Below are 23844 nucleotides of genomic sequence, written 5' to 3'. Positions count from 1 at the left end.
AGGTCCTTATTATTTTGAGGCATGTGGAGCAAGATTGTCTTACCTGATTTCCAGCTCTGCAGTCAAATATTTTCGGGGAGGGCTTATTTTCGAAGGGAGGCTTATTTTAACGCATGCGCTCAAAAGCCCGATTGGGCTTATTATCAGGGGACGGCTTACTTTTGGGGAAACAGGGTATGTTAAATCAAGTCAGGGAAAGACCTGAAGAAGTTTCTTGGATGAGAAGTGAAACATCTTCAAAACCCAAAAAACCAGAAAGTCCAGTCGCCTCTTGAAAATGCGCCTTTGGGACAACCATGACCTGGATGACTGAGAATCTCCACAGGCAATAAGCCGGGGAAAACTGCGTGGGATTCTTTGGGAGTTGAATAGCAAAGGTATTTGCCGAATGAATGAATCTAGAAAATGAGATTTATTTAATATGGCAGGTATGTAAGGCATGCATTTTAATCAAGGTACAGAAAGAGCCTGTGGTTCAGCCACAGTAAGGCACAAACTTTATCAGCTGCCATCTTGGGTGGCAAAGGAACCTCTGGGCGTTTGTAAGTTAATTTCTTTCTTAGTCAAGAGATCGGGGAATTGAATCAACAGTCAACGTCTATAGCAGGGGTCGGCAACCTTAAACCCTCAAAGAGCCACAAAGGTCCTAACCAGAAGCTCCCATTCAATTCTGGAACCGACCGGAAGTTCAGTTCCCCCACCATAGTCTCTCCTCCTAGCGCGGTGTCCTTTTTCCTCTGCTGACCAGAAGTCCGGAACCCCACCATAGAGTCTCCTCCTAGCGCGGCATTCTTTTTCCTCTACCTCTCCTAACCGAAAGCCTATCAGTTGTGGAGCCGACCAGCAACAGGGAGCCACAGCAGAGGGATGAAAGAGCCACATGCGGCTCCAGAGCCGTGGGTTGCTGACTCCTGGTCTATAGAGATTCTCCATCATCCAGGTCATGGTTGTCCCAAAGGTGCTTTTTCAGGAGGCAACTGGACTTTGTTTTTTTTTCTTTTGAAGATGTTTCGCTTCTCATCCAAGAAGCTTCTTCATGTGCATTTGTAGTTAATTTCTTTTCTTGGTTGGGAGATTGGGGAGTTGAATCAACAGTCAATGTCCATGGAGATTCTCAAGCATTCAAGTCATAGTTGTTTCAAAGACAATCCCCACACCCCAACCCGGCTTCTTTTTTTCAAACGACAACTGGGCTTTCTGGGTTTTTCCTTGAAGACGTTTCACTTCTCATCCAAGAAGCTTCTTCAGTTCTGAAGAGGTTTCTTAGATGAGAAGCGAAACTTCTTCGAGGAAAAAACCCAGGAAGCCCAGATGCCTTTTGAAAAAGCACCTTTGGGCCCATCAACAGTCGACGTGTCACTTTTCAGTCGAGATTTATGCTTAAAGACTGGGGAAAGGGTTAAATCGTATTTTGAAAGTAGGCCATTTTAAGACACATTTGTTAAGCGAAGCCCTGCTGTTCTCAAATTAGCAACACGGCTGCTAAGCGAATCGGGCTTGCCGTTGACTTTGGCTTGTCGGTACGTCGCCAAAGGGGAATCGCCCGGGACATTGTAACTGTCATAAATACGAAAAACTTGCCAAGCATCTGAATGTAAATCGCACGACCACGGGGAGGCTGCGAATCGTCTTAACTGTGAAAAGCGCTTCTCAGACGTCGTAACTTCGAACAGTCACTAAGTGAACTGTTGTAAGTCGAGGACAGACTCTACTTCTAATGCCTATCTTTTTTTCTTTTTTTCTTTACATCGCGGTGACCAAAAATTGGATGCGGTCTTCCAAGATCCCAGGGGTATCTCTGCACCATTGGGAAAAAGCCAGCATTAGAGAGGGGGTGGGGAGGAGAGAGAGAATGAAGTCCAGCTCACCTCGGTCAAATAAATGCAGAGGTCTTTGAAGGGCTGCAGAAGACTGGCGTCTCGGATCTTTTTGATCACAAGAACACTTTTCGGGGGTTTGTTCCATGTCAACCGCTGGCTTGCCGGATCCTGAATGTGCCTGCGGGAAGACAACAGAATAGAATAGATAGAATAGAATCCATTTCTTAATTGGCCAAGTGTGTTTGGACACACAAGGAATTTGTCTTCGATGCAGACGCTCTTCGTGTACATAAAAGAAAAGATACGTTCGTCAAGGATCGTAAGGTGCAACACTTAATGACAGTCATAGGGTACAAATAAGCAATCGAATCATACTAGGAAACAGGATCAGTATAAATCGTAAGGATACAAGCAACAAAGCTACAGTCATGCCGTCATAAATGGGAAGAGACGGGTGATAGGAAAGGTGAGAAGACTAATAGCAATTCCCCTAAAATAAGACCCTGGCTTATAATTTTTTGAACCCTGAAATAAGCACTTGGCCTTATTGCCATGCGCTCAAAAGCCCAATTGGGCTTATTATCAGGGGATGTCTTATTTTGGGGGAAACGAAGTAATGCAGGTTTGTTTAGCAGAGGGAAAAAAACTATCCTTGTGTCTAGTTGTCTTGGTGTGCAGTGCCCTATAGCGTCATTTTGAGGGTAGGAGTTGAAAAAGTTTATATCCGGGATGCGAGGGGGTCTGTAAATATTTTCCCAGCCCTCTTTTTGACTCGTGCAGTATACAGGTCCTCAATGGAAGGAAGGCAGGTTAGTAGTAATTGTTTTTCCTGCAGTTCTAATGATCCTCTGAAGTCTGTGTCTGTCTTGTTGGGTTGCAGAACCGAACCAGACAGTTATAGAGGTGCAGATGACAGACAAGACCAGGATGCTCAAATTGTTGCAAAAAAAAAGAACCAGTAGGATTAAATACACACACACACACACAGTGTGTTTCTCCTTTGCCTGCTTGTTTTCCTCTGGCACCAGAAGTAGAATTTTCCAAGGATGGATTGAAATGTGAATTTCCCTAGGCTGGGTTTTTAAAAAAAAAAAAAACATTTAAGGGGAGGAAGGGCTTTTTAAACAGCTGATTTTTATTTTTATTTTTTTATTTTTTTACAGGCCAGAATATGACCACGTGTCCCTCTGGGGCTTTAAAAAAAACAAATTCCATGTTTTATATAATGAGAGTGTCACTCGTACAAACACGCACCCTCGGCTTTGATTTAGGAATTTCCCGGCATTCTACCTTGTTTCTTGTTAATGCTGAAAGCGAATAACTCCAGAGAAAGTCAGAGCTCTTGAATGCTGGCGTTTGAAAAGTTTATTCAGTGGGAGATTCTGGGCTGATTTGTTCAAGAACTTGTGCCTAAGGCATTCCCCCCCCCACACACACACCCATCTGTCCGCAGGGCCTGTCCTGCTCCAGGAGGACAGGAATCTTAAATCCTGGAGAAAAGCTACATTTCAGAGAAAAAAGGCACACCTTTCAGTCAAAAAATAACAGAATGACCGAGTTGGAAGGGACCTTGGAGGTCCTCTAGTCCAACCCCCTGCTTAGGCAGGAAGCCCTACTCCACTTTCAGACAAATGGTTGTCTAATCTCTTCTTAAAAACTTCCAGGGTTGGAGCACTCACAACTTCTAGAGGTAAATTTTTCCATTGATGAATTGTTCTCGTTATCAGGAATGAGATAGGTTGCTTCTCTCCTTGATCAGTTTCCCACCCATTGCTTCTTGTCCTGCCCTCAGGTGCTTTGGAGAATAGCTTGACTCCCTCTTCTTTGGGGCAGCCCCTGAGATATTGGAAGACTGCTATCCTGTCTCCCCTAGTCCTTCTTTTCATTAGACTAGCCGTACCCAATTCCAGCAACTGTTCTTTATATGTTTTAGCCTCCAGTTCCCTAATCATCCTGGTTGCTCTTCTCTGCACTCTTTCTAGAGTCTCCCCATCTTTTTTCTAGATCACGGTGACTAAAAGTGGACGCCGTATTCTAAGCGTGGCCTTACTACGGCATTTATAAAGTGGCGTTAACACTTCACATGATCTTGATTCTATCCCTCTGTTAACGCAGCCTAGGGTTGCATTGGCCTTTTTCGCTGCTGGAGCAACACGGCTGGCTCCTATTTAAGTGATTGTCCACTGGGATTCCAAGATCCTTCTCACAGTCACCTCTATTGAGCTAACGATTCACCTATATTATTCCTGTTCGATGATCTAAACGAAGAACCTTGCTTTTCTCACCACTGAATTTCCTTTTGTTAAATAGGGCCCCGAGTTCAAGTCTGCAAAGCGGCCCTTTAGCAAAAAAAACCCAAAACATTCCAACAGTTCCAAGAGTTCCAAAATGAGTTAAACCCAACCTGTTTTATTTACTTATTAAATCTGTTTGCTCACCCATCCTTTAGCGCGCATGGCATTCAGCTGACAGGCTAGTGATTTTCCAAACTTTGGCAAACTTTGGCCAGACTCCGTACGCACCTCCCTCCCACGATGCCCCATTGCCGGAGGGGGGGGGGAATTCTGGGAGCTGAAACCCAGGCATCATGCAAATTGCCAAGATATATTCCAGCTTCCAAAACACCTGTTTTGGCGCCACGCCAATGTCTCTGGCTGTGACTTACGCAACGCACAAATGCGTCAAACAAGGGAAGGTGTTCCTGCAACTTTCCGATTGCCGGTCGTCCAACAGGTTAACCCCACGCGCTTTTCCCACGCAACGCACATTTGGGAGTGGACTGTGAAGCAACGCGGAAGGAAGACACAAGCTCTCTCTTATTCGAGGCAATTAAAAAGCAGAGATGGCGAGGCAGCATCGAACGCCGTGGTACGCGAACATTTCTGCTGCCCGTCTCTTGACAGGCTGCTTGCTTAAAGACAGGAGCGCTATTGTAAGCCAGGAGCTGTTATCCAAAAAAAAATTTTTTTAAAATAAATTGCACGTGTATTTAAATTCGCTGCTTTTCTAGGGTTGAGATGTTAACAAGGAAGCTTGATGGAGTGTTTAAAGTGCTCCTTAAATAGATAAGCTACGTTTTAGGGGGATAAAAAGGCAGGCCTCTCTGTCAAAAATAACAGAATAACAAAAGAGTCGGAAGGGAGCTCGGAGGTCTTCTACCCGCTGCTCAAGCAGTAGTCAATGCCGGTTTGGAAAATCTAGGAATGGACTCGACACATTCGTGTGGTGTTTTTTTTTTTCTTTTCTTAAATGAAATAAAGTTTATAACCCATGTCCCTAAAATACTTGCAATAAAGGAAGTAGGACATGGCTGGATGCTTTCAGATCTGACTATACTAGACTTACCAGCAAGAAGGTCAGGGATACATTAAAATTCAGCTCCTAGGTATAATCTAAACTGGTGAAATGATTAGCCAGATTCACACGAACATCCAGTCTCCAAGGCAAAGACATTGGAAGCTGAGTTTAGATTGGGGTTTTGGTTTTGTTTGTTTTTTTTCCTACATCCATAACCAGAGGTGGTTTCAGCCGGTTCGTACCGGTTTAGGCGAACCAGTAGTAGTGACCTGCGGGTGGGTCCGCCTCCACCCACCAGCCCGGGCGTAATCCCATCCTATATCGTGTTTTTGATGGCGCATGCATCTGCGGACGGTGCGCGTGAGCAAATTGCCGTGTTGTTTGACGCCGCAGGCATGTGCAGATGCCGCATGTCAGCGAATTGTCGTGTTGTTTTGATGCCGCACGCATGCCTGGACAGCGTCACAAATGTGAGCCCGCGCTCCCATTTCCAGTGCTGGGCGAAACAGTTGCTACAGTATGTGAATCCCATTCTGCCCGTAACATATCGTATTAGAATCTCTCTAGCTTGTTCATCATCTTCTACTTAGATGGAAAAGCTACAGGATACCATTTTACCATTTTAGTTCTTCCTGGACTTGGCTGATATTTAAGGAGAAACATTCGGGGTGCCCCAGATCAGCTTTTAGGATAAGTATCCCTCGGTAAATTTGTCTCTTCCGAAGCCAGAAACCGTGCTGGAGGTAGCCAATTCCCATAACTGATAGATGAGAGACAACCCAAGAGTGGAAAAGGGTCAAAGCATCTTGGATGCAGGTACTCCTCAATTTATGACCACGATTGACCGGCTAAATTTGTTGGTTGTTGAGTTGAGTTTTGCCCCGTTTCGCAATCTTTCTTGTCGCGGTGATTTAAGTTGGCAACACGGTTGTTAAGTGAATCTGGCTTCCCCATTGCTCATCAGAAGGTCACAAAAGGGGGCCCCCCCGGGATGCTGCGACCGTCATAAATACGAGACAGTTGCCAAGAGTTTGAATTTTGATTACCCTGACCATGGGGATGCTGCAACGGCCGTAAGTGCGAAAAACCGGTCGTAAGTCGCTTTTTTCAGTGCCGTTGTAACTTTGAAGGGTCACTAAATGAACCGTTGTTAATTCGAGGGGTCTCCTGCTTATTAGGGGGCTGGACTAGAAGACCTCCAAGGTTCCTTCCACCTCTCTTATTCTGTTAATTGATCAGTGGAACATCTTTCCCCCTAGAAGTTGTGGGAAGTTGTAAGTTTGACAAAAGGGCTGGTAAGATTGTGTTAATTGTCACACTTCCGCAGCAGTAGCCAAGCCTAGAAGTGATCGACCGGAGGAATCGGAGATCGGGTTAGTAAATTCTGTTGGGAAGGAAGCCAACGTAACAATGCAAAGATTCTCCCAAGGACTCTGCGTTCCAGTTGACAATCAGATAAACAGGCAAATCACAGCGGTTAAAAAAAAATATCTCCTTTTTCTCACGCAGTTTTGATGTCTCTTTTGAGAAGCAGGCCAGCCTAGAGCTGGGAATATTTTGCGATCAAACATAAGCTTATTATCAAACCAGTTTTCTTATCACTTTGCAAAAAGTTTCATTTAGCACATTAGAAAAAAAGGGAGGGGGGCAATTCTTGATTTTAGAAATAACTGCATTCTTATGCACTCTTCTCCTTCCTTCCTTCCTCCCTTCCTTTCCTTCATTCCTCCCTCTCCTTTTCTTCCTTTCCTTTCCTTTCCTTTCCTTTCCTTTCCTTTCCTTTCCTTTCCTTTCCTTTCCTTTCCTTTCCTTTCCTTTCCTTTCCTTTCCTTTCTTGCTTTCTTGTAAGTTTAGCCTTGGGGTGAATCTGGGTATTTAAGAATACAAGCCAAAGGTTAAGAGGAAAGATGTTTCATGCTTAATCCTTGGCATTTGTCGAAAATCTTTCTGCACGTGGAGAAAAGAAATTAGGCTAGGTTTCTTCTTAACGATGAAAAGTGCCAATTTCTTTGCAGGCTGCACACTGGGGAACACCATGCTCCATGCCAATCGGTTTTAAAAGAATATTAGAAAATTAACAGAGAACATTGCTAGCAGTGGCAATTATAGATATATATTATTTCTACAGTGGCAAATTGTCTGCCTGCCTGCCTGCCTGCCTGCCTGCCTGCCTGCCTGCCTGCCTGCCTGCCTATCTATCTATCTATCTATCTATCTATCTATCTATCTATCTATCTATCTATCTATCTATCTATCTATCTATCTATCTATCTAATCTATTTATCTCACACACACACAAGAATTCTATTGAACTAAATCCATGATTTGTAGGGCAGGAATGAAAGAATTCTTCATTCTAACTCAGTATAGTTCTCTCTATATTATATTAACAATTAACTAAATGTGATTTTGCAATTTAGAATCATTCCAGTTAGGTTAACAAAATATTAGTCAAATATTTTCCCCAGGCTGTTTTATCAGTAAAAAGCAGGAGATAAAGTGTTTAAAAATAAATCAATAGCCAATCCGATGTGCTCTCTTCAAGCAAGACTTCCACTCTGGACAGAAATTCGTTTCTGTGTTTCTAAGAAATCCAGAAGGTCTTGGCCATGAACTCGGGATAAATCCTTAGCCATCCCTCTACCACCTTACATAACCTCCAAAAGGTGATTATAAAACCCTGCTTTAAAGCTGCAGAGAAGACAGGCAGAGTACACCACCACAAACACAACAAAGAAAGAAATTAACCATCATCCAACCGTGTCTTAAAAAACAAAACACGGAACACTGAACCTGGTTTTTAACTTTTTTACATCATGCCCCCTACAGACTTCCAAGCAGAAAAATCCGGAAGGAAGGAAGGAAGGAAGGAAGGAAGGAAGGAAGGAAGGAAGGAAGGAGAAAGAGAAGGGGAGGGAGGGAGGAAAGAATAATGGGAGAGAAGGAAGGAAGGAGAAAGAAAGCGAGGGAGGAAGGAAGGAAAGAATAATGGGAAAGAAGGAAGGAAGGGAGGGAGGAAGGAGAAAGAAAAGGGGAGGGAGGAAGGAAAGAAAGAATAATAGAAGGGAGGGAGGGAGGAAAGAATAATGGGAAAGAAGGGAGGGAGGGAGGGAGGGAGGGAGGAAGAAAGGAGAAAGAGAAGGGGAGAAAGGAAGGAAGGAAAGAATAATGGGAGGGAAGGAAGGGAGGGAGGGAAGAAAGGAAGGAAAGAAGGAAGGAAAGAAAGAAAGAAGGAAGGAAAGAAGGAAGGAAGACTGCGATATAATGAAAAGAAAGAAAAGGGAATTAGAAACTGTACTTCGGAAAACTCTTACCCTGTAAGGTATTTTCATCCTAACCTGCTATTTACTTCAAGGTGGAACCAGGAAAAATGTGATTCAGCATTTTGAAAGGATCCACCCGGCTTTTCAATAACCTCAGTAACTTTTTTCTAAGAAGAGCCATCATTAACTCCTTCCTGCCAAAAAACCCCAGAGTGCTCAAAATCCTCTTCTCTTCCCTTTCTGCGCTATTTTCTAACTCCACAACGGATTTCCTTTTTCTCTTAAGACTCACCACTTCCAGGTTGCCCGACCAAACGAACAGTGTTGGAATATCTTCATCCTTCTTCTCTCCCAGGCACGCGGTGAACCCAAGGGCAAAAAACGAGCCTCAAAATAACCTTTGGGGAGCCCAACCGCTACCTTAGACGAAACACGGCGTGCTTAAGTCCGACTTCCATTTTTTAAAAATAAAAAACCTGCTTTGATTCAAAGCTCACCCCCCCCCCCAAAAAAAATAATCAATATTGCTGTTTTCTGGGGGAGGAAAAAACCACCATAAAGAATTATCCAGGATCTCTCAAATCGTAAAATAAAATTTTTTAAAAAGTGTTAAATATTTTTTTTTAAAAAATCTCTATGCCTCCTCCAGCTTCTTGTCCCACAAAGAGCGGTTTACAAACAAGTTTTCATCGACTGCAGATGTGTCTTTGGGTTAACAAGCCACAACCATCCTCAGCTTCATATTGGAGATTAAAAGCGGAGAGACGGCCCGGCCGGCTACTCAAAACGGGGACAGCCTGGGATTCTTAAGGAGGAAAAGAAAATGATTTGGAGAAGTAAATGCAGATTTTTTAAAAAATCGGCCAGATAAATCCAAAACTGAAAGAAAAGACTGCGACAAAGCAGTGCTAGGAAGTCGAATCGCTCAGCTGCTCTAATGCCTCCGGTTCTTGGGGCTGTTGTTGTTGGGTTGTTGGTTTTTTTTCCCCCCTGCTCAGCTTTTCGAGTCTATAAAACCTCCGTGCCTCCTTGGCCAGTGAATTAATCTCAGCACACATTATTATATTGTACAATCCCAGAAGGAGGAGGAGCACTCCGCGTGTCTCAGCTGCTCTAACCTGGTGATAAAAAAAAAACAAAAAACACCGAGTGATGTAAGTCCAAAGTTGAATAACCCTGCCTTTAACTCTTCCAAACCACGGGAAGGCCTGACTTGTCACCTGGAACAGAGGGAGGGAGGGGTGTGTGTGTGTGTGTGTTGGCAAGATGTTCAGGGTTGGGACTGAGTCAGTAGCGTTCCTTCTCTTTTTGTCTTGTGAAATTGGTCAGCTTCGGTTCTTTGCTCTCTTGTGCAGATGTGCAATTTATTATTATTATTATTATTATTATTATCTTGTGCAATTTATTATTATTATTATTATTTTTGCAATCTGCAAAAGCCCAGGAATTAGAAGAACAGCTGGAACGGGTAGGGTGGGCAAGCCCAAACCAGCTCATCATCGGTCAATTTATAAGAAGTCACTTCATGAGAAGAAGAAAAAATCAAGTTAAACCAGAAGTTTTTTTTGATTCAGAGGTTGAAGGAACGAAGGACACCGATTATGTGGTTTGGGCGGGTCAACAAATATTAACCCCTTGTTTTGTCTCTCGCCAAGCCTGACTGCCATCTGCTCCGCTTGGCGTCCTTGCCTTCGCTGAGAATTCTTTGGAAGGAGCAGAGAAATGAGAGAACGAGGAGGAAGTTAAAATTGCCAAGAGAGGTGGGGGGGAAAAACCCCCCCAAGATGCCAAACCTCAGGACTGGATCCAAGTGGATCTAACAACCTGCTCAATGCCGGCAACTATCCTGGGGGTGGGAATGGGGAGAGCGAGACCCAGCAGCTCCAGAAAGCAATGGCAGTTGAAGTCTGGCCCAAATAACTTCCTTGGATCCAGAGAATGTAGTGGAATTGGGGGGCTGAGGCTATGCTTTTTGAATTTAGCCTCAATTTGACTGCGCACTCAGCTAGCTAGCCATGCCGGAATAAGTTGGACTTCCTCAGCAGATTAGCACGGAACCAGGTTTTATCCAAGATCTGTAGAGGTTTTGCACAGCTGGCCTCAACGCTTGTGAGACTAGGCCAATGTGGAAGTACGGTAGCATCTGTTGTATTTAAGACACCAGGAGGAATAGCCTGTTGTGGTCCCCCAGCAGCCTGAGGAGCTGGCGACGGAGCCAGACGGCGATGAGGCTGAGGAAGAGTGTGGGCCAGTCCTGGAGGCTGGGGAAGGCCCGGATGAGGGCTCTGTGTTGGAGGCAGAGGTGGGGCCAGGGCCATCGGGGAGTGAGGTGCGGACTCCAGAGGCGGACAGTAGTGAGGCAGAGGAACAGGAGGAGCCTGTTCCAAATGCACGCATGAGAAGAGCTGCCAGAAGGCAAGAGCAGCTCAAGCAAAAAGGACAACTCAGGAGTAAGGCCAAGAGATGACTGGCCCCTCCCATAAGGTTTAAAAGACCAGCAACAGCATTTGGACTCTTTGCTGGAAAACATTGTCAAGTTATTTTTAATTTACTTTTTCAGCGTGCCCCGGTGGCTTGAAACCGTTTCCAACGCCTCTGGATTCTCCAGCTTACGAAACAAGGGAAGTTCCTGAACTCAAATTTCATTCATGCAAGCGATGCAATAGGGGAACTTCAGTCCAGAGCCATCAACTCAACAACAAATTTAATTCAAGACAGACTTTTATTGTCGACTACGCTCCGTCCCGTTCACTGTGAAAGCAGACCTGCCAAAAAATGATGTAGAGATACAGGAGAATCTGCTTCATTACGTGAACGAATCCACGGAACTGGACCCAGACATAAAACCACTGAATGCAGAGTTTTCTTTTACCAACTTGACTGAAGTTCTGCAGACTTTCCCATCCCACCCCCGCAAACCCATTACCAGCTTGCAAAGTTTTACTGTGTGATGACCCTTAAACACAAAACAAGATTCTAGTCCTCATCATATTAAACCAAGAGCCCTTTTAAAGAAACAGGAGAACTAGACTAATATTTCAATCCTGACTTGAATTCCAGCAATGATTTAGGAAACCAAAAACCATCTTTCACAGCCCTATGCAGAAATACTACCATGTTTTCCCCAAAATAAGACCGGGTCTTATATTAATTTTTGCTCCAAAAGACGCATTAGGGCTTATTTTCCGGTTGGGTCTTATTTTGGGGGAAATACAGTACTAAATGCATCCATCTGGCTGACAATCTTAACTGGGGCTTATTTTGGGGGTAGGGCTTATATTACGAGCATCCTGAAAAATCATGCTAGGACTTATTTTCCAGTTGGGTCTTATTTTCAGGGAAACAGGATAGGAGTTGAATCCAGAACCGGGGAAGCAGCCCTTCTCTTAACACAGGATCATCTTTCCTGATTCTCACAGGTTTAAAAACAAAACAACCCTTCACCATCCATTTCCTGGTCATACAAATGTACACAAATTTTAAAAACCATCCAGACCCCAGGAGACACTATTTGAAAAGCTGCCATGCAGAAGATAAATCAGAGTTATTCTCAGGCAAATAGATTGCACTGCAAAATTAGAATAAAACAAAAAAAATTCCAATGGAATGCAATTTCTCTGCAATGTAAAAGGAAGGGAGCAGTGAGTTTAATGGGAGACATAAGGAATCTTGCATTTCGGATTGTGGAATCTGGACCAACATGCGTGCATGTCTACGCAACGCAGTCAAAAGGTGGGATTCGCATAATTTACCTACCGGTTTTCCCAGCATCGAAAATGTGAGTGCATGCTCCACGCATCCGCAGAGCCTTCCACGCGTGTGCTTTGCTCGCACATGCGGCTTCCACACGTGAGCGCTGGTTGAAAACGTGGCTAAATAGGAGAGCATAGTGCCGAGGCAGGTCGCTACTACCGGTTCGCCCGAACCGATCTGAACTGTCTGATGATCCAACCTCTGGTAATGCTCATGAACATTTTAATTTCATGCCCTGCTTTATACACCCTCAGAGTCAGACCAACTGTATTCACACAATGCGCTAACAGCTTGAATAGTTTCACGCTTGGTTTTCTTTGCCATCTAGACAATTTCGGCCACTGTCTGTGTGTGCAAGTGCAAAAAAGGAATTAATTTAATCATCAGATAGGCTGGCTAGGCTGACATACTGGCCAAAATAGAGAGAACATCCATGGCTACTCAACTCAGGAAGACTGTGATAAGACACGCACGTTATTTAAAGGTCTAAAAACTTCCACTTTCTAATACACGTTAAAAAATAAGACCGGGCATTCACACCAACAGCCTCTCTTAATGAGAAACTATACACTGAAAATACTGTACCATTTTATTCCCGACTGTTTCCCCATTTCAGACAAAGTCAGCAGCCGGCAGAGCCAAAGGAGAAGTGACGCTTTTCAACTTATAATCATAAATTCAATTTACAATCACAAGAAACGAATTATGTTTTTTCCTGCACTGAAAGGTTGCTCTGGACACTGCTGGAAAATAATTCTAGATAACCGGAGAATCTTCTCCAGAGCCTTCAGGAACGGGCAATACCTAAACAACGCAAAATACAGGTGGTCCTTGACTTACGACAGTCCGTTCAGCGGCCGTTCCAATTTACAACGGCACCAGAAAAAAGTGACTTACGATAGTTTTTCGCGCAACCGTTGGGGGAATCCCCGTGGTCACGTGATCAAAATTCAGACACTTTGGCAACCGATTCGTATTTATGACGGTCGCAGCGTCCCAGGGTCGTGTGATTTTTCCCTCTTTTGCGACCTTCTGACGAGCAACGTCAATGAGGAAGCCAAATTCACTTAACCACCCTGTGACTAACTTAACAACTGCCAGTGACTCACTTAACAAATGTTGCAAGGGAGGCCGTAAAATGGGGCCAAATTCACTTAGCAAATGTCTCCCTTAGCAACAGAAATGTTGGGCTCAGTGGTGGTTGTAAGTCGAGGATCATGTGTAAACCAAGTCTCCCTGAGATCTTTAAAATATACGTGCTAGTCGTTCCTGACTCTAGGTGCTCATCTCTGTTTCAATGCCGAAGAGCCAGTGCTGTCCGAAGACGTCTCCGTGGTCATGTGGATGGCATAACTCAATGCCAAAGGCGCACGGAACGCTGTTCCCTTCCCACCAAAGGTGGTCCCTATTTTTCTATTTGCATTTTTTTACGTGCTTTCGAACTGCTAAATTGGCAGAAGCTGGGACAAGTCACAGGAGCTCACCCTGTTATGTGGCGCTAGGGATTCAAACCGCTGAACCTTTCAATCGATAAGCTCAGCGTCTTAGCCACTGAGCCATGGCGGCCCTTCATCCGATTTAAAATGTCCCTTTTGGGCAGGGATTTTGGTCAGAGCCAGTCTTCTTCTGAGACCCTTTCTGTAAAGGAGCTCAAGTTCATGAGGTCAAGTTCTCCAAAACTTGTTCCAAAACATGGAACTCAAGCTAAGTCTTCTGCAGGAAACAGAAGACAATCATCTACCTGGGGAAACCACACCTGGATAATCGGTCATCACCTTCTCTCCATTCGAAAACAAATGTATCCCAGCTGCCCTTTTATGGACACGATCGAAGACATATAAATCCACCTTTGCAAAGCAGTTAAGCGTCGTAGGAGTGAATCAGAGGTTTATGGGAGAAAACAAGGAAACAGTTTAAAGGAGCCGCTGTGTTTAACCAAGCAAAGCACGGAAAAACAAATTCTATAATTCAGATTAAGGGTGTCTGGAATTCTCTTGCGACGGTTCCTTAATTTGAATCGGCTTTCGTTCCTGGAAAGATAAAGAAGACAAGAGGAAGTTTCCACTTACATGATGGCTTGGGGATTCTGCAACATGCAAGCTTTTGGTCCAAATGTGGTGACAGGGCATGGTCCATGTAAGGAACGGGTCCTCCTATGAAGAGAAAAAGACAGGATTTAGTTCCTAACGTCTCAAGGAGATGCAACGTTGTCTTCGGGGACTTAAAAAAGGAGCATCCGTTTACAATTTAACTCCCCCACCCACCCTAAAACCATCAGCCACAGAGTCTGATTGAGCTCAAAATTCTGAAATTTCAATAAGCTACCGAAAAATGTTGTCTAGTCCAGGGGTCTCCAACCTTGTCAACATTAAGACTTGTGGACTTCAGCTTTAAATCCACCTTTGCAAAGCAGTTAAGCGTTGTTGGAATGAATCAAGAGCTGTTTATGGGAGAAAACAAGGAAACAGTTTAAGGAGCTGCTGTGTTTAACCAAGCAAAGTACAAAAAAAAAAATTCTATAATTTAGATTAGGGTGTCTGGAACTCAGCATTGCTGGATGAGGAATTCTGGGAGTTGAAGTCCACAAGTCTTAAAAGAGCCAAGTTTGGAGACCCCTGGCTTAAGAGAATCAGGAGGAAATCAAAACGTACAAGGGGAAAAAAGGAAAAAAAAAAGAACCCCAGGAAAAGAACGAATGGTAAATAAAATCGGGCAAATGAGGCCCTTTCCTGCACGGTTGAAACATCTGGTGTCACTATCCGACTGTTCCCGCCAAGGTTGAAATAGAGCTTTCCGTTAGGAATGGTGCCAACTCAATTTCTCAAAATGCTTTCTTCATTTCTGTTGCGGGTATGCAGCCACGAGAATTTCTGACCACTAATTAGTTATATATATATAACTACATTCTACGCTACTTTGGTCCGATAGATCTAGATGCAACCTTCTGTTATTTCAAAAGGAGGGATTTTAGAACAGGTTGTGCCAGCGCGACAAAACTAATGTGTTTGGGGTTTTTTACGATATGCAGAGCTGACAAATTGAGAATTGAGGCTTGGTTCGTTCTAACCCACCAGGAAAGAAATAATGAACTGTGATTCCCAATTGTTAAAACAATCTTGAAGACAATCCTTGGATGGCCCCGCCTGGAGTCGTTGAGATGTCGCAGGAAAAAAATTGCGCGCTGCTTACAGAGATCTCCAGATGTTGCTACTGTTTTGGGGTGGATCCAGGGATAAAATGCTCCCGGTTCAGACCGGATCGCCCAATCCGGTAGCAATGGCGGCGGGGGGTTCGGAGAACCGGTAGCAAAAATCCCTGCCCCCCCCATGCCCAGTGAGCCATGCAACCATCAGAGATTTTTTTTTAACTTTTAAAAGCATTTTTTCTTCAGCCGAAAAAATGTTTTTCAAAGGCTCCTGTGACGATCCCAGCTGAGTTGCCTAATCGCATTTTGCCTTTAAAAGAAAAAACCAGCCTCTGACAATCAGGCAACTCAGCTGGGATCGTCAGAGGAGCCTTTGAAAAGCATTTTTTCTACAACCTCCTCTGCCGAATGAATGAATGAATATGGCGAATGGGATTTAAAAACGCGCGTGTACCGTGTGGGTCCCGCTGGCGTCGCAATCCGAATAATTCAGGGCCGTTTTGGAAGAGGATCCCATCGGTCTCACCCAGGAAGCATCCTTCCGTGTTACATCACGGCATTAAAGCAAGATTACCGGCACCAACCTACCGGTATCTGAGTCAACAGGCTGTCTGCCTTACAAAACCTGACCGCATTTCCCGCCCCCGTTTCCAATAAGCCTCACGGGGCGATTAGCAATCTAAAGGAACGAAGTGACCGGCCAGCCTTGTTGGTCACCAGGAGGTGATATTTCTTCGCCCCAGGGGACTAGGGAAGCTTACCCGTCCCTAACCTTTTCACCTGTCACCTGCAGCAATGATAAAGAACGTAAGGATACGCCTCAGCTGTCAGCTGTACTGGTTGCCAGTTTTGTTTCCGGGTCCCATTCAAGGTGCTGGTTATGGCTTTTTAAAGCCCTCCATGGCATGGGGACAGGATATTCGGGGACTGCCTCTCCCCAGTTACACCAGTCCAATCCCACCAGATCTGGCAGAAGAGGCATCTTAGGGGTCCCACTGACTTGGGTAGTGGCCCTCAATGTTTTGGGCACCAAGGACCGGTTCCGTGGAGGGAGTTTTTTTCCACGGGCTGGAAGGGTGTGTGTTTTGGGTACTGCCTGCATCCCGCAGATGGGGCTTCGCCTTGTTTGTGTGGCCCGGTTTTTGGCATGTGGCAGCCCGGTGTTCTGACCCAGCTCCCCAAACACGACAAACCCTCTGAAGTTAACTCTGAGATTCCTTTATTAGGAGCGCCGGCAGTCCCGGCGAAAAGTTTCTCTCTCACCGCAGGCTAACAAGAACATCCGGCCGGGAGATGAATAGTTGTCTGCCACATCTATTCATCTCCGCCCCCTGCCTTTTATCCCCAGAGCTGGCGGGGTGGAGCTTCTCTAGCAGCACTGGCTCTTCTGTCCTAAGGACCGGCCCATAGATTTCCGCCGCTCTCCTCTCCTCTGCCTTCTGGGCATCCGCAGGTCAGGCACTGGACCCAGCTGTTCCTCTTCTGCCTCATCAGCCACCTCCAGTCCTGGGAGCTGCTGACTCTCCATCTAACGGACGTCCCAGGCTCTGCCTCTGTCTCTCTCTCTCTCTGCCAGCTCCATTCCCTCTTCCCTGACGCTGATCCTGATTCCCATGCCTCCTCCTCATCTCCTCATCTCATCTGATCGAGCGGTTCGAAGTTCCCACGTAACACCTATCCTGCGCAGACTGCACTGGCTACCTGTTGTTTTCCGGGTGCGCTTCAAGGTATTGGTTACCATCTTTAAAGCTCTCCATGGCTTAGGACCGGGCTACTTACGGGACCGTCTACTGCCGGCCTCTATCTCCCAGCGTCCGGTGCGTTCCCACAGAGAGGGACTCCTCAGGGTGCCGTCAGCCAAACAATGTCGACTGGCGGCCCCCAGGGGGAGGGCCTTCTCTGTGGGGGCTCACCTGTGGAACGAGCTTCCCCCCGGGCTTCGACAACTACCTGACCTTGGGACCTTTCGCCGCGAACTTAAAACTTATTTATTCCGTTTGGCTGGACTGGCTTGATTTTAAATTCTAAATTTTAAATTTCAATTGTGAGTTTTAAATTCTGTAATTTTTATGGGGTGTAAGGTTATTTTAATTTTTTTGGCTAATTTTGAATCAGTTTTTTAAGGGTTGTTTTAATTATGGTGTATGTTTCTGTTTGTATTTTATTTGCCTGTTCACCGCCCTGAGTCCTTCGGGAGAAGGGCGGTATACAAATTAAAATATTATTATTATTATTATTATTATTATTATTATTATTATTATTATTATTATTATTATTATTATTATTATTATTATTATTATCTTGCCGTTGGAGGGGCTGGCAGCCAACAGGCCACAACACCCGGTGCCAGTCCATGGAATGGGGGCTGGGGACCCCCGGACTAGGGAGTTTTGTTGGGTGAGACATAGGAGAAGCTTCTTCTGCTGTGGTCCCTCCACTCTGTCCCATCCAGGGTGAGCCTGGCTGTAACCCTATTAGCCTTTAAAACACGCTTTTGGCAACTGGTCTGGAGCCTGCTAATGATGGTTAATTGGAATACAGGTACTACAATTACAACAGTTCGTTTAGTGACTGTTTAAATTTACAACGGAACTGAAAAATAAGTGACTCAGGACCGTTTTTTACACGACAGTTGCATCATCTTTAGACATGTGATCAAAATTCAGTGGCTTGGCAACTGACTCATTTTTATGACTTCTGCAGTCGGATTCACTGAACCGCCGTGCGACCGACTTTAACAACTGCAGCGATTCACTGAACGATTGTGGCAAGACAGTAAAATTACGGGGCAAAATGTTCTTAATAAAAACATCAACGGAAACTTTGGCCTCCCTCGCATTCATAATTCGAGAACGACCTATTATATGAAAGGGAATTTTTTTTTTTCTTTTTGGACATTTTAAAAACCTTGTTAATTTATTTGGGTTATTATCGGTTTTTATCTGTTCGGATTGTTTTATTGTGTATGCTGCCCCGTGACGCTGTGAGAGACGGGTGGCTGTTGAAATGTGGGGGGCGGGAAAAATCAATGAAAATAAATCATTAAAGGGGAGACCAGGTATACTGGGAATAAAATAAAGTTTATATTGGTGTTTAGAAGTTTTGCCCTGCAGAACCTGGTATTTTAAGGTGGCGAGAGCTTTTGAAGCAGGCGGTCTTATCAAATCTTGCCCCAACTCATGTCAGCTCTTTCTCTGCCAACTTGATCCCACTCGAACCTGCTGCATATTTGCTGCCAAGGTCAGAGTTGGACAATAGATCTTTTGTTTTGTTTTTTTCTCTCTCGCACGTTTGAAGTCAACCACACTACCTCCTTTATTATGTCCCAGCAAATAAGGAAAGCCTCGGAGGTCCCGTCTGACGGTGCGTTTGTTTATGTGAGCGTCTCTCTATGGCGAGGCAGAAGCCCTCAGGCTGAGTTATTTACATCCCCCTTAGTCTGAAAGCCCAAAGCTCCGATTTATACGCTGCTGAGGAACAAAGCAAAATAAAAATAAAAATGAATTGCCGTGTTGGAAGGCGATAATGCCGGGAGGTGGACTAGATGATCTCCAAGGTTCCTCCTAAAACCCCTTTGTTCGTATGTTCCTTTCGTTTTGGGAAGGGAATTCCTTTCTCTGTCGTCAGCCTAGTAAGGCAGGCTCTATTATTTTACTTTATGTATCGTGTTCTGTTCTGTTCTATTATTCCTACCCTGTTTCCCCCCAAATAAGACATCCCCTAATAATAAGCCCAATCGGGCTTTTGAGCGCATGGCAATAAGGCCAAGCGCTTATTTCAGGGTTCAAAAGAATATAAGACAGGGTCTTATTTTCGGGGAAACACGGTATTCTATTTGGAATAATAGAAGGTTGACTAGAAGACCTCAAAGGTCCCTCCAAGGTCCCTTCCAACTCTGTTTATTCTATTCTATTCTAATTCTAATTCTAATTCTAATTCATTCTGCTCTACTCTACTCTATTCTATCCATATCCTGCCTTTATTATTTTTACAAATAACTTAAGGTGGTGAACATATCCCACACACCTCCTTCTTTCTATTTTTCCCACAACAACCCTGGGAGGTGGGCTGGGCTGAGAGCCTGTAATTGGCCCAAAGTCACCCAAGCTGGTTTTCACAGCTAAGGAGAGACTAGAACTCATGGTCACCAGGTTTCTAATCCGGGTGCCTTACTCACTAAACCAAACTGGCTGTCTAGTAGCTTTAGAGTCTATTTTAATTTTTTTTAAAAAAATCAATACCCCTGCTACTGAGTAATTCTGCACAGATTATTTCGAAAGAAGACTGTTTTAAAATAATTTTGTGGCTCCAGCAAAAAGCTTTGATGCTGAGATTCCATAAGGTAAAGGTTCCCCTCGCACATATGTGCTACTCATTTCCAGCTCTAGGGGGCGGTGCTCCTCTCCGTTTCAAAGCCGAAAAGCCAGCGCTGTCCGAAGACGTCTCCGTGGTCATGTGGCCGGCATGATTAAATGCCAAAGGCCCATGGAACACTGTTCCCTTCCCACCAAAGGTGGTCCCTATTTTTATACTTGCCTTTTTTACCTGCTTTCGAACCACTAGGTTGGCAGAAGCTGGGACAAGGAACGGGAGCTCACCCTGTTACGCGGCCGTAGGGATTCGAACCGCTGAACTGCCGACCTTTCTGATCGACAAGCTGAGCGTTTTAGCCACTGGGCTACCGTGGCCACTTGAGATTCTATAACCCGGATTAATTCCCCCTCTTCTACAGCCTCCTCGGGACCAGGTCAGTGGCTCTTAGATAAGGTCTGCTATCACATATATAGAAGGCAGATCTTCTTTAAGCAGCGAAAAAGAACCGCGTCACAACGACACGAATCACTTCCTGGGGATTATCCCCTTAAGTAACACGATGATGATGTTTAAGAGTGAATGGCTCCATGTATCTACATCAGCCTCTCTATTTGTATCAGGGCTTTCACAAATCCAAAGTCCAAACCTTCCCATCTTACTCAATGTTTGCAAAGTGATCAAGAAACCAAACCGAGAGGAAATAAATACTGAAAAACGGGACTTTTTCTCGCACGGAAAAAAAACAAACAAACCTGCTTGCGGGATGCAAAGCATGGTTTAAATGTTTGGGGTGGAGCTGTATATTAGAACATTGTTTAAGCAAACAGCCATTCGTTTCTTCATTCCCCCAAATGGATTCCCCCATGTGCCAGCGCTTCATCCTGGCCTGTTGTCAGAACCTCACTGTTGGTTTACAAAGTACGAAATTGACAGTTCAGGGTGTCCGACACGCGATGGCTTTGTTGCAAACCCGTTAAGCCACTGAAGGCTGAGCAGAATGTGTGAATTTATTTGTAGAGATTGGGCAGCCATTTGTCTGGAATCGTATAGGCTCTTCTGTTTGGGTAGCGGGATTGGACTAGAAGACCTCTAAGGTCCATTCCGATTCTGTTATACTGCTAATGTATACAAAGAATACGGCAACTGTTGTGGCCTGTCGGCCGCTGGCCCCTCCAGCAACAGCCCCTCCAGCAGAGGAGGAGGCAGCATGGGAGAGAGAGAGAGAAAAAGAGAAATGAAGGAAGGAGGGAGAGAGGGAAGGAAGGAGGGAGAAAGAGAGAGATGAAGGAAAGAGAGAGAGAGAGAGAGAAGGAAGGTGGGAGAAAGAAATAGAGAGGGGGAGGGGGAGAAAGAGAAAGAGAGGGAGGGAGGGAGAGGGAGAGCCTGGGCTGTCCATCAACCCTCAGATGGAGAGTCAACAACCCCCAGGTCTGGAAGTGGCTGATGAGGAAGAGGAGGAACTGCTGGGTCCAGTGCCTGACGCGTGGATGTACAGAAGACAGAGGAGAGGAGAGCAGTGGAAATCTATGAGCCGATCCTTGGGACGGAAAAGCCACTGCTGTTAGTGAAGCCCCACTCTAGATCTGGGGATCAAAGGCAGGGGGCAGAGATGAATAGATTTGGGAGACAACTATTCATCTCCCTGCTGGATGGACTTGTTAACAATGGGGTGAGAGAGAAACTTTTTGCCAGCGCTCCTAATAAAGGAATCATTGCTTCAACTACAGATGGTTTGTCATGTTTGGGGAGCTGGGTCAGAACAGGACCCCTGAGAACGCAGGCAGTATTTCTTTGGACCCTCGTGGAGGCTAATCCAGAAACTGGGCAGAGAAAAAGTTTTGGGGTTTCCCCCCCAAATATTCAGCAGGTTTTTTCCATGCAATAGAGAAAATGGAGTAGCAGAAGGGCTGGGAAACTGGCTTATCCTTGATAGGCTTCAGTCATAAAGCCCTTTGCTTATTCCTGAATGCAACGGTGAGCTGCACAATCAAATTCCTGGGAGATATGAACAGCCAGGGGATTCTCAACACATCTAATCTCTGTGAAGACACATTTGAAACAAATTACTCCAGAGAGAGAGAGAGAGAAAGAGAGAGATAGAGGGAGGGAGAAAGAGAGAGATGAAGAAAGGAGGGGGAGAGAGAGGGAAGGAGGGAGGGAGAGAGAAAGAGAGAGAGGTAGGGGAAGAAAGAGAGAGATGAAGGAAGGAGGGAGAGAGAAAGAGGGAAGGAAGGAAGGAGAGAGGGAGAGAGAAAGAGAGAGAGGGAGGGGAAGAAAGAGAGAGAGATGAAGGAAGGAGAGAGAAAGAGAGAGAGGTAGGGAAAGAGACAGATGAAGGAAGGAAGGAGAGAGAGAGGGAAGGAAGGAAGGAGGGAGAGAGGGAAAGAGAGGGAAAGATAAAGGGAGGGAGGGGAAGGGTGGAGAGAGAGAGAGAGGGAGGGAGGGAGAGAGAGAGGGGGGACGACGAAAACCTCTTAATCTACCAGTGGGAAAAAATATCTTTCGTAGCAAAAAAAAAAGAAAGAAAAAAAAAAAGTCAGGCAAGTTTACTTCCCCCACATACCCTCATTGCAATCTTTTCCAATTCTGTATAGAAGAATAAAGTCTTCAATCAAATATGGTGGCCTCTTTTAGCCAAGCCAAGAAACTCAAAATTAGCAGTTTCAATAGTAAAAACTCAATGGTTTCATGCCCCCGGCATGCAGATAAAACTAGTTTACTACAACTACACTACAAAACTAGAAAAAAACAGCCCTAAAACTACAACTCGGGTTAGAAACAGCACCTAAGAAACTTAACGAAACATTCGGAAAGGAGCCAATCGATCACTTTGTGATTTATTTATTTTTTTGAAACTGTGAGTTTCTCTGGACCTTTAAACAAACCTTGGGGAGGCCAAAAAGCCTGGAATTAGAAAACAATTTTTTCCATTTTAATTTACGTGCAGTGAGGTTTAGATGGCAATCACGTAGGCGTTTAATTTCAGCACCGAGGCCTAAGAGATCAGATGAGAAATTAACGGCATGGTTTTGAAATGACTGGATGGTACAATTAAATGAGGGGACAATTATGAAAGGAGAATTGGGCTGGGCATTGCCCTCTGAGAGATCCGTTAGGAATGATTATTCATAGGTCAGGCGATTATCTCGAGATTCACCATTCGAAGCCGCCCGTGATTGCGTGATCGGGGATGACGCTGTCATGCGGTACCTGAATTCTTTGGGGCTTCCCAGGGCAGGGGAGGCAGACAAACTCCGCGTCTTTGTCCGTCCGCGCATGGAATTTGTGCAGCTCCGTTCCTCGTCGGCGTGACAGGTAGGGCACTGGTAGCACATGGTACCAGGGCTTAAGTCTTCACCAGCTGGACCAAATGCATCTGCTTGCAACTCCATGTTGAGAAGGAACTTGGGAAAGGGAAAAAGAGAGGAAGAAAAGAATTAAAATTTATAATTACTGTTCGGGTTCAAGGTTTAGCAAATTGTATTTGTATCATCATCGTCATCATCGTCATCATTTAACGATCCCATGATCCCTTGCGGGGTGGAGTCTGGGCAACTGAATGGAGCGGAGTGTTTACTGGCCGGATGCCCTTCCTGTTGCCGAGGAGGAGTTATATTCAGCAGATATAATCTCAATGTGCCCAGAGAGAGAAATACTTACCTCTACCTAGGATCGAACTCACAGCCTCCTAACTGTGAGAGCTCTGCCTCTAGGCCACCGCACCATTCTAGTAATTGTATTTGTATGTGTGTTTCAAATCTGACTCTCCTTCAGACTAAGCTAGCGGGTGACATTCTCGTTTCAAACTGTGATGGCACAGCTAGCCCTTGACTTACGACAGTTCGTTTAGTGACCGAAGTGACGTCATTGAAAAAAATGTGACTTATAACCATTTTTCACCCTGGCAACCATGGCAGCATCCCCAGGGTCCCATGATCAAAATTCAGACACTTGACAACCGACTCGTACTTATGACGGTTGCACTTTCTGACAAAGTCAATGGGGAAAGCCGGATTCGCTTAAAGATCATGTGGCTAACAACGGCAGAGATTCACTTAACAACTGTGGAGAGAAAGGTTGTAGAATGGGGAAAAAACTCACTTAATGACTGTCTCGAATAGCAGCAGAAATTTTGGGCTCAATTGTGGACTACCTGTCCACAATTGTACAGCTCCAATAAATCAATGCTTGCGTTTATTTATTTATTTATTAAATTTGTATACCGCCCTTCTCCCGAAGCAGATAAATCCCG

At 44.9% G+C, this 23844-nt stretch overlaps 1 protein-coding gene across 4 annotated transcripts in view; it reads right to left on the bottom strand.

Moving 5' to 3' along the window:
- NADK (NAD kinase) overlaps positions 1-23844 on the bottom strand; it is a 51111-nt gene that overhangs the window by 10642 nt on the left and 16625 nt on the right. For 3 of the 4 annotated variants that reach the window (XM_058160942.1, XM_058160941.1, XM_058160943.1), the window contains exons 2-4: positions 22803-22996; positions 14203-14286; positions 1869-1998 (exon numbers count right to left, since the gene is read on the bottom strand). In XM_058160942.1, the coding sequence (XP_058016925.1) occupies positions 1869-1998; positions 14203-14286; positions 22803-22984 (396 nt within the window). In that variant the 5' untranslated portion in view covers positions 22985-22996. Of the gene's footprint in view, positions 1-1868; positions 1999-8672; positions 9366-14202; positions 14287-22802; positions 22997-23844 lie in introns of those variants that run through there. The other variant, XM_058160944.1, reaches the window with a different exon arrangement.

Source organism: Ahaetulla prasina, chromosome 18 (genome assembly GCF_028640845.1).
Source record: "Ahaetulla prasina isolate Xishuangbanna chromosome 18, ASM2864084v1, whole genome shotgun sequence".
NCBI lineage: Eukaryota > Metazoa > Chordata > Lepidosauria > Squamata > Colubridae > Ahaetulla > Ahaetulla prasina.
Note: the sequence above shows the minus strand (reverse complement) of the source record. Positions and strands in the feature narration are given on the sequence as shown.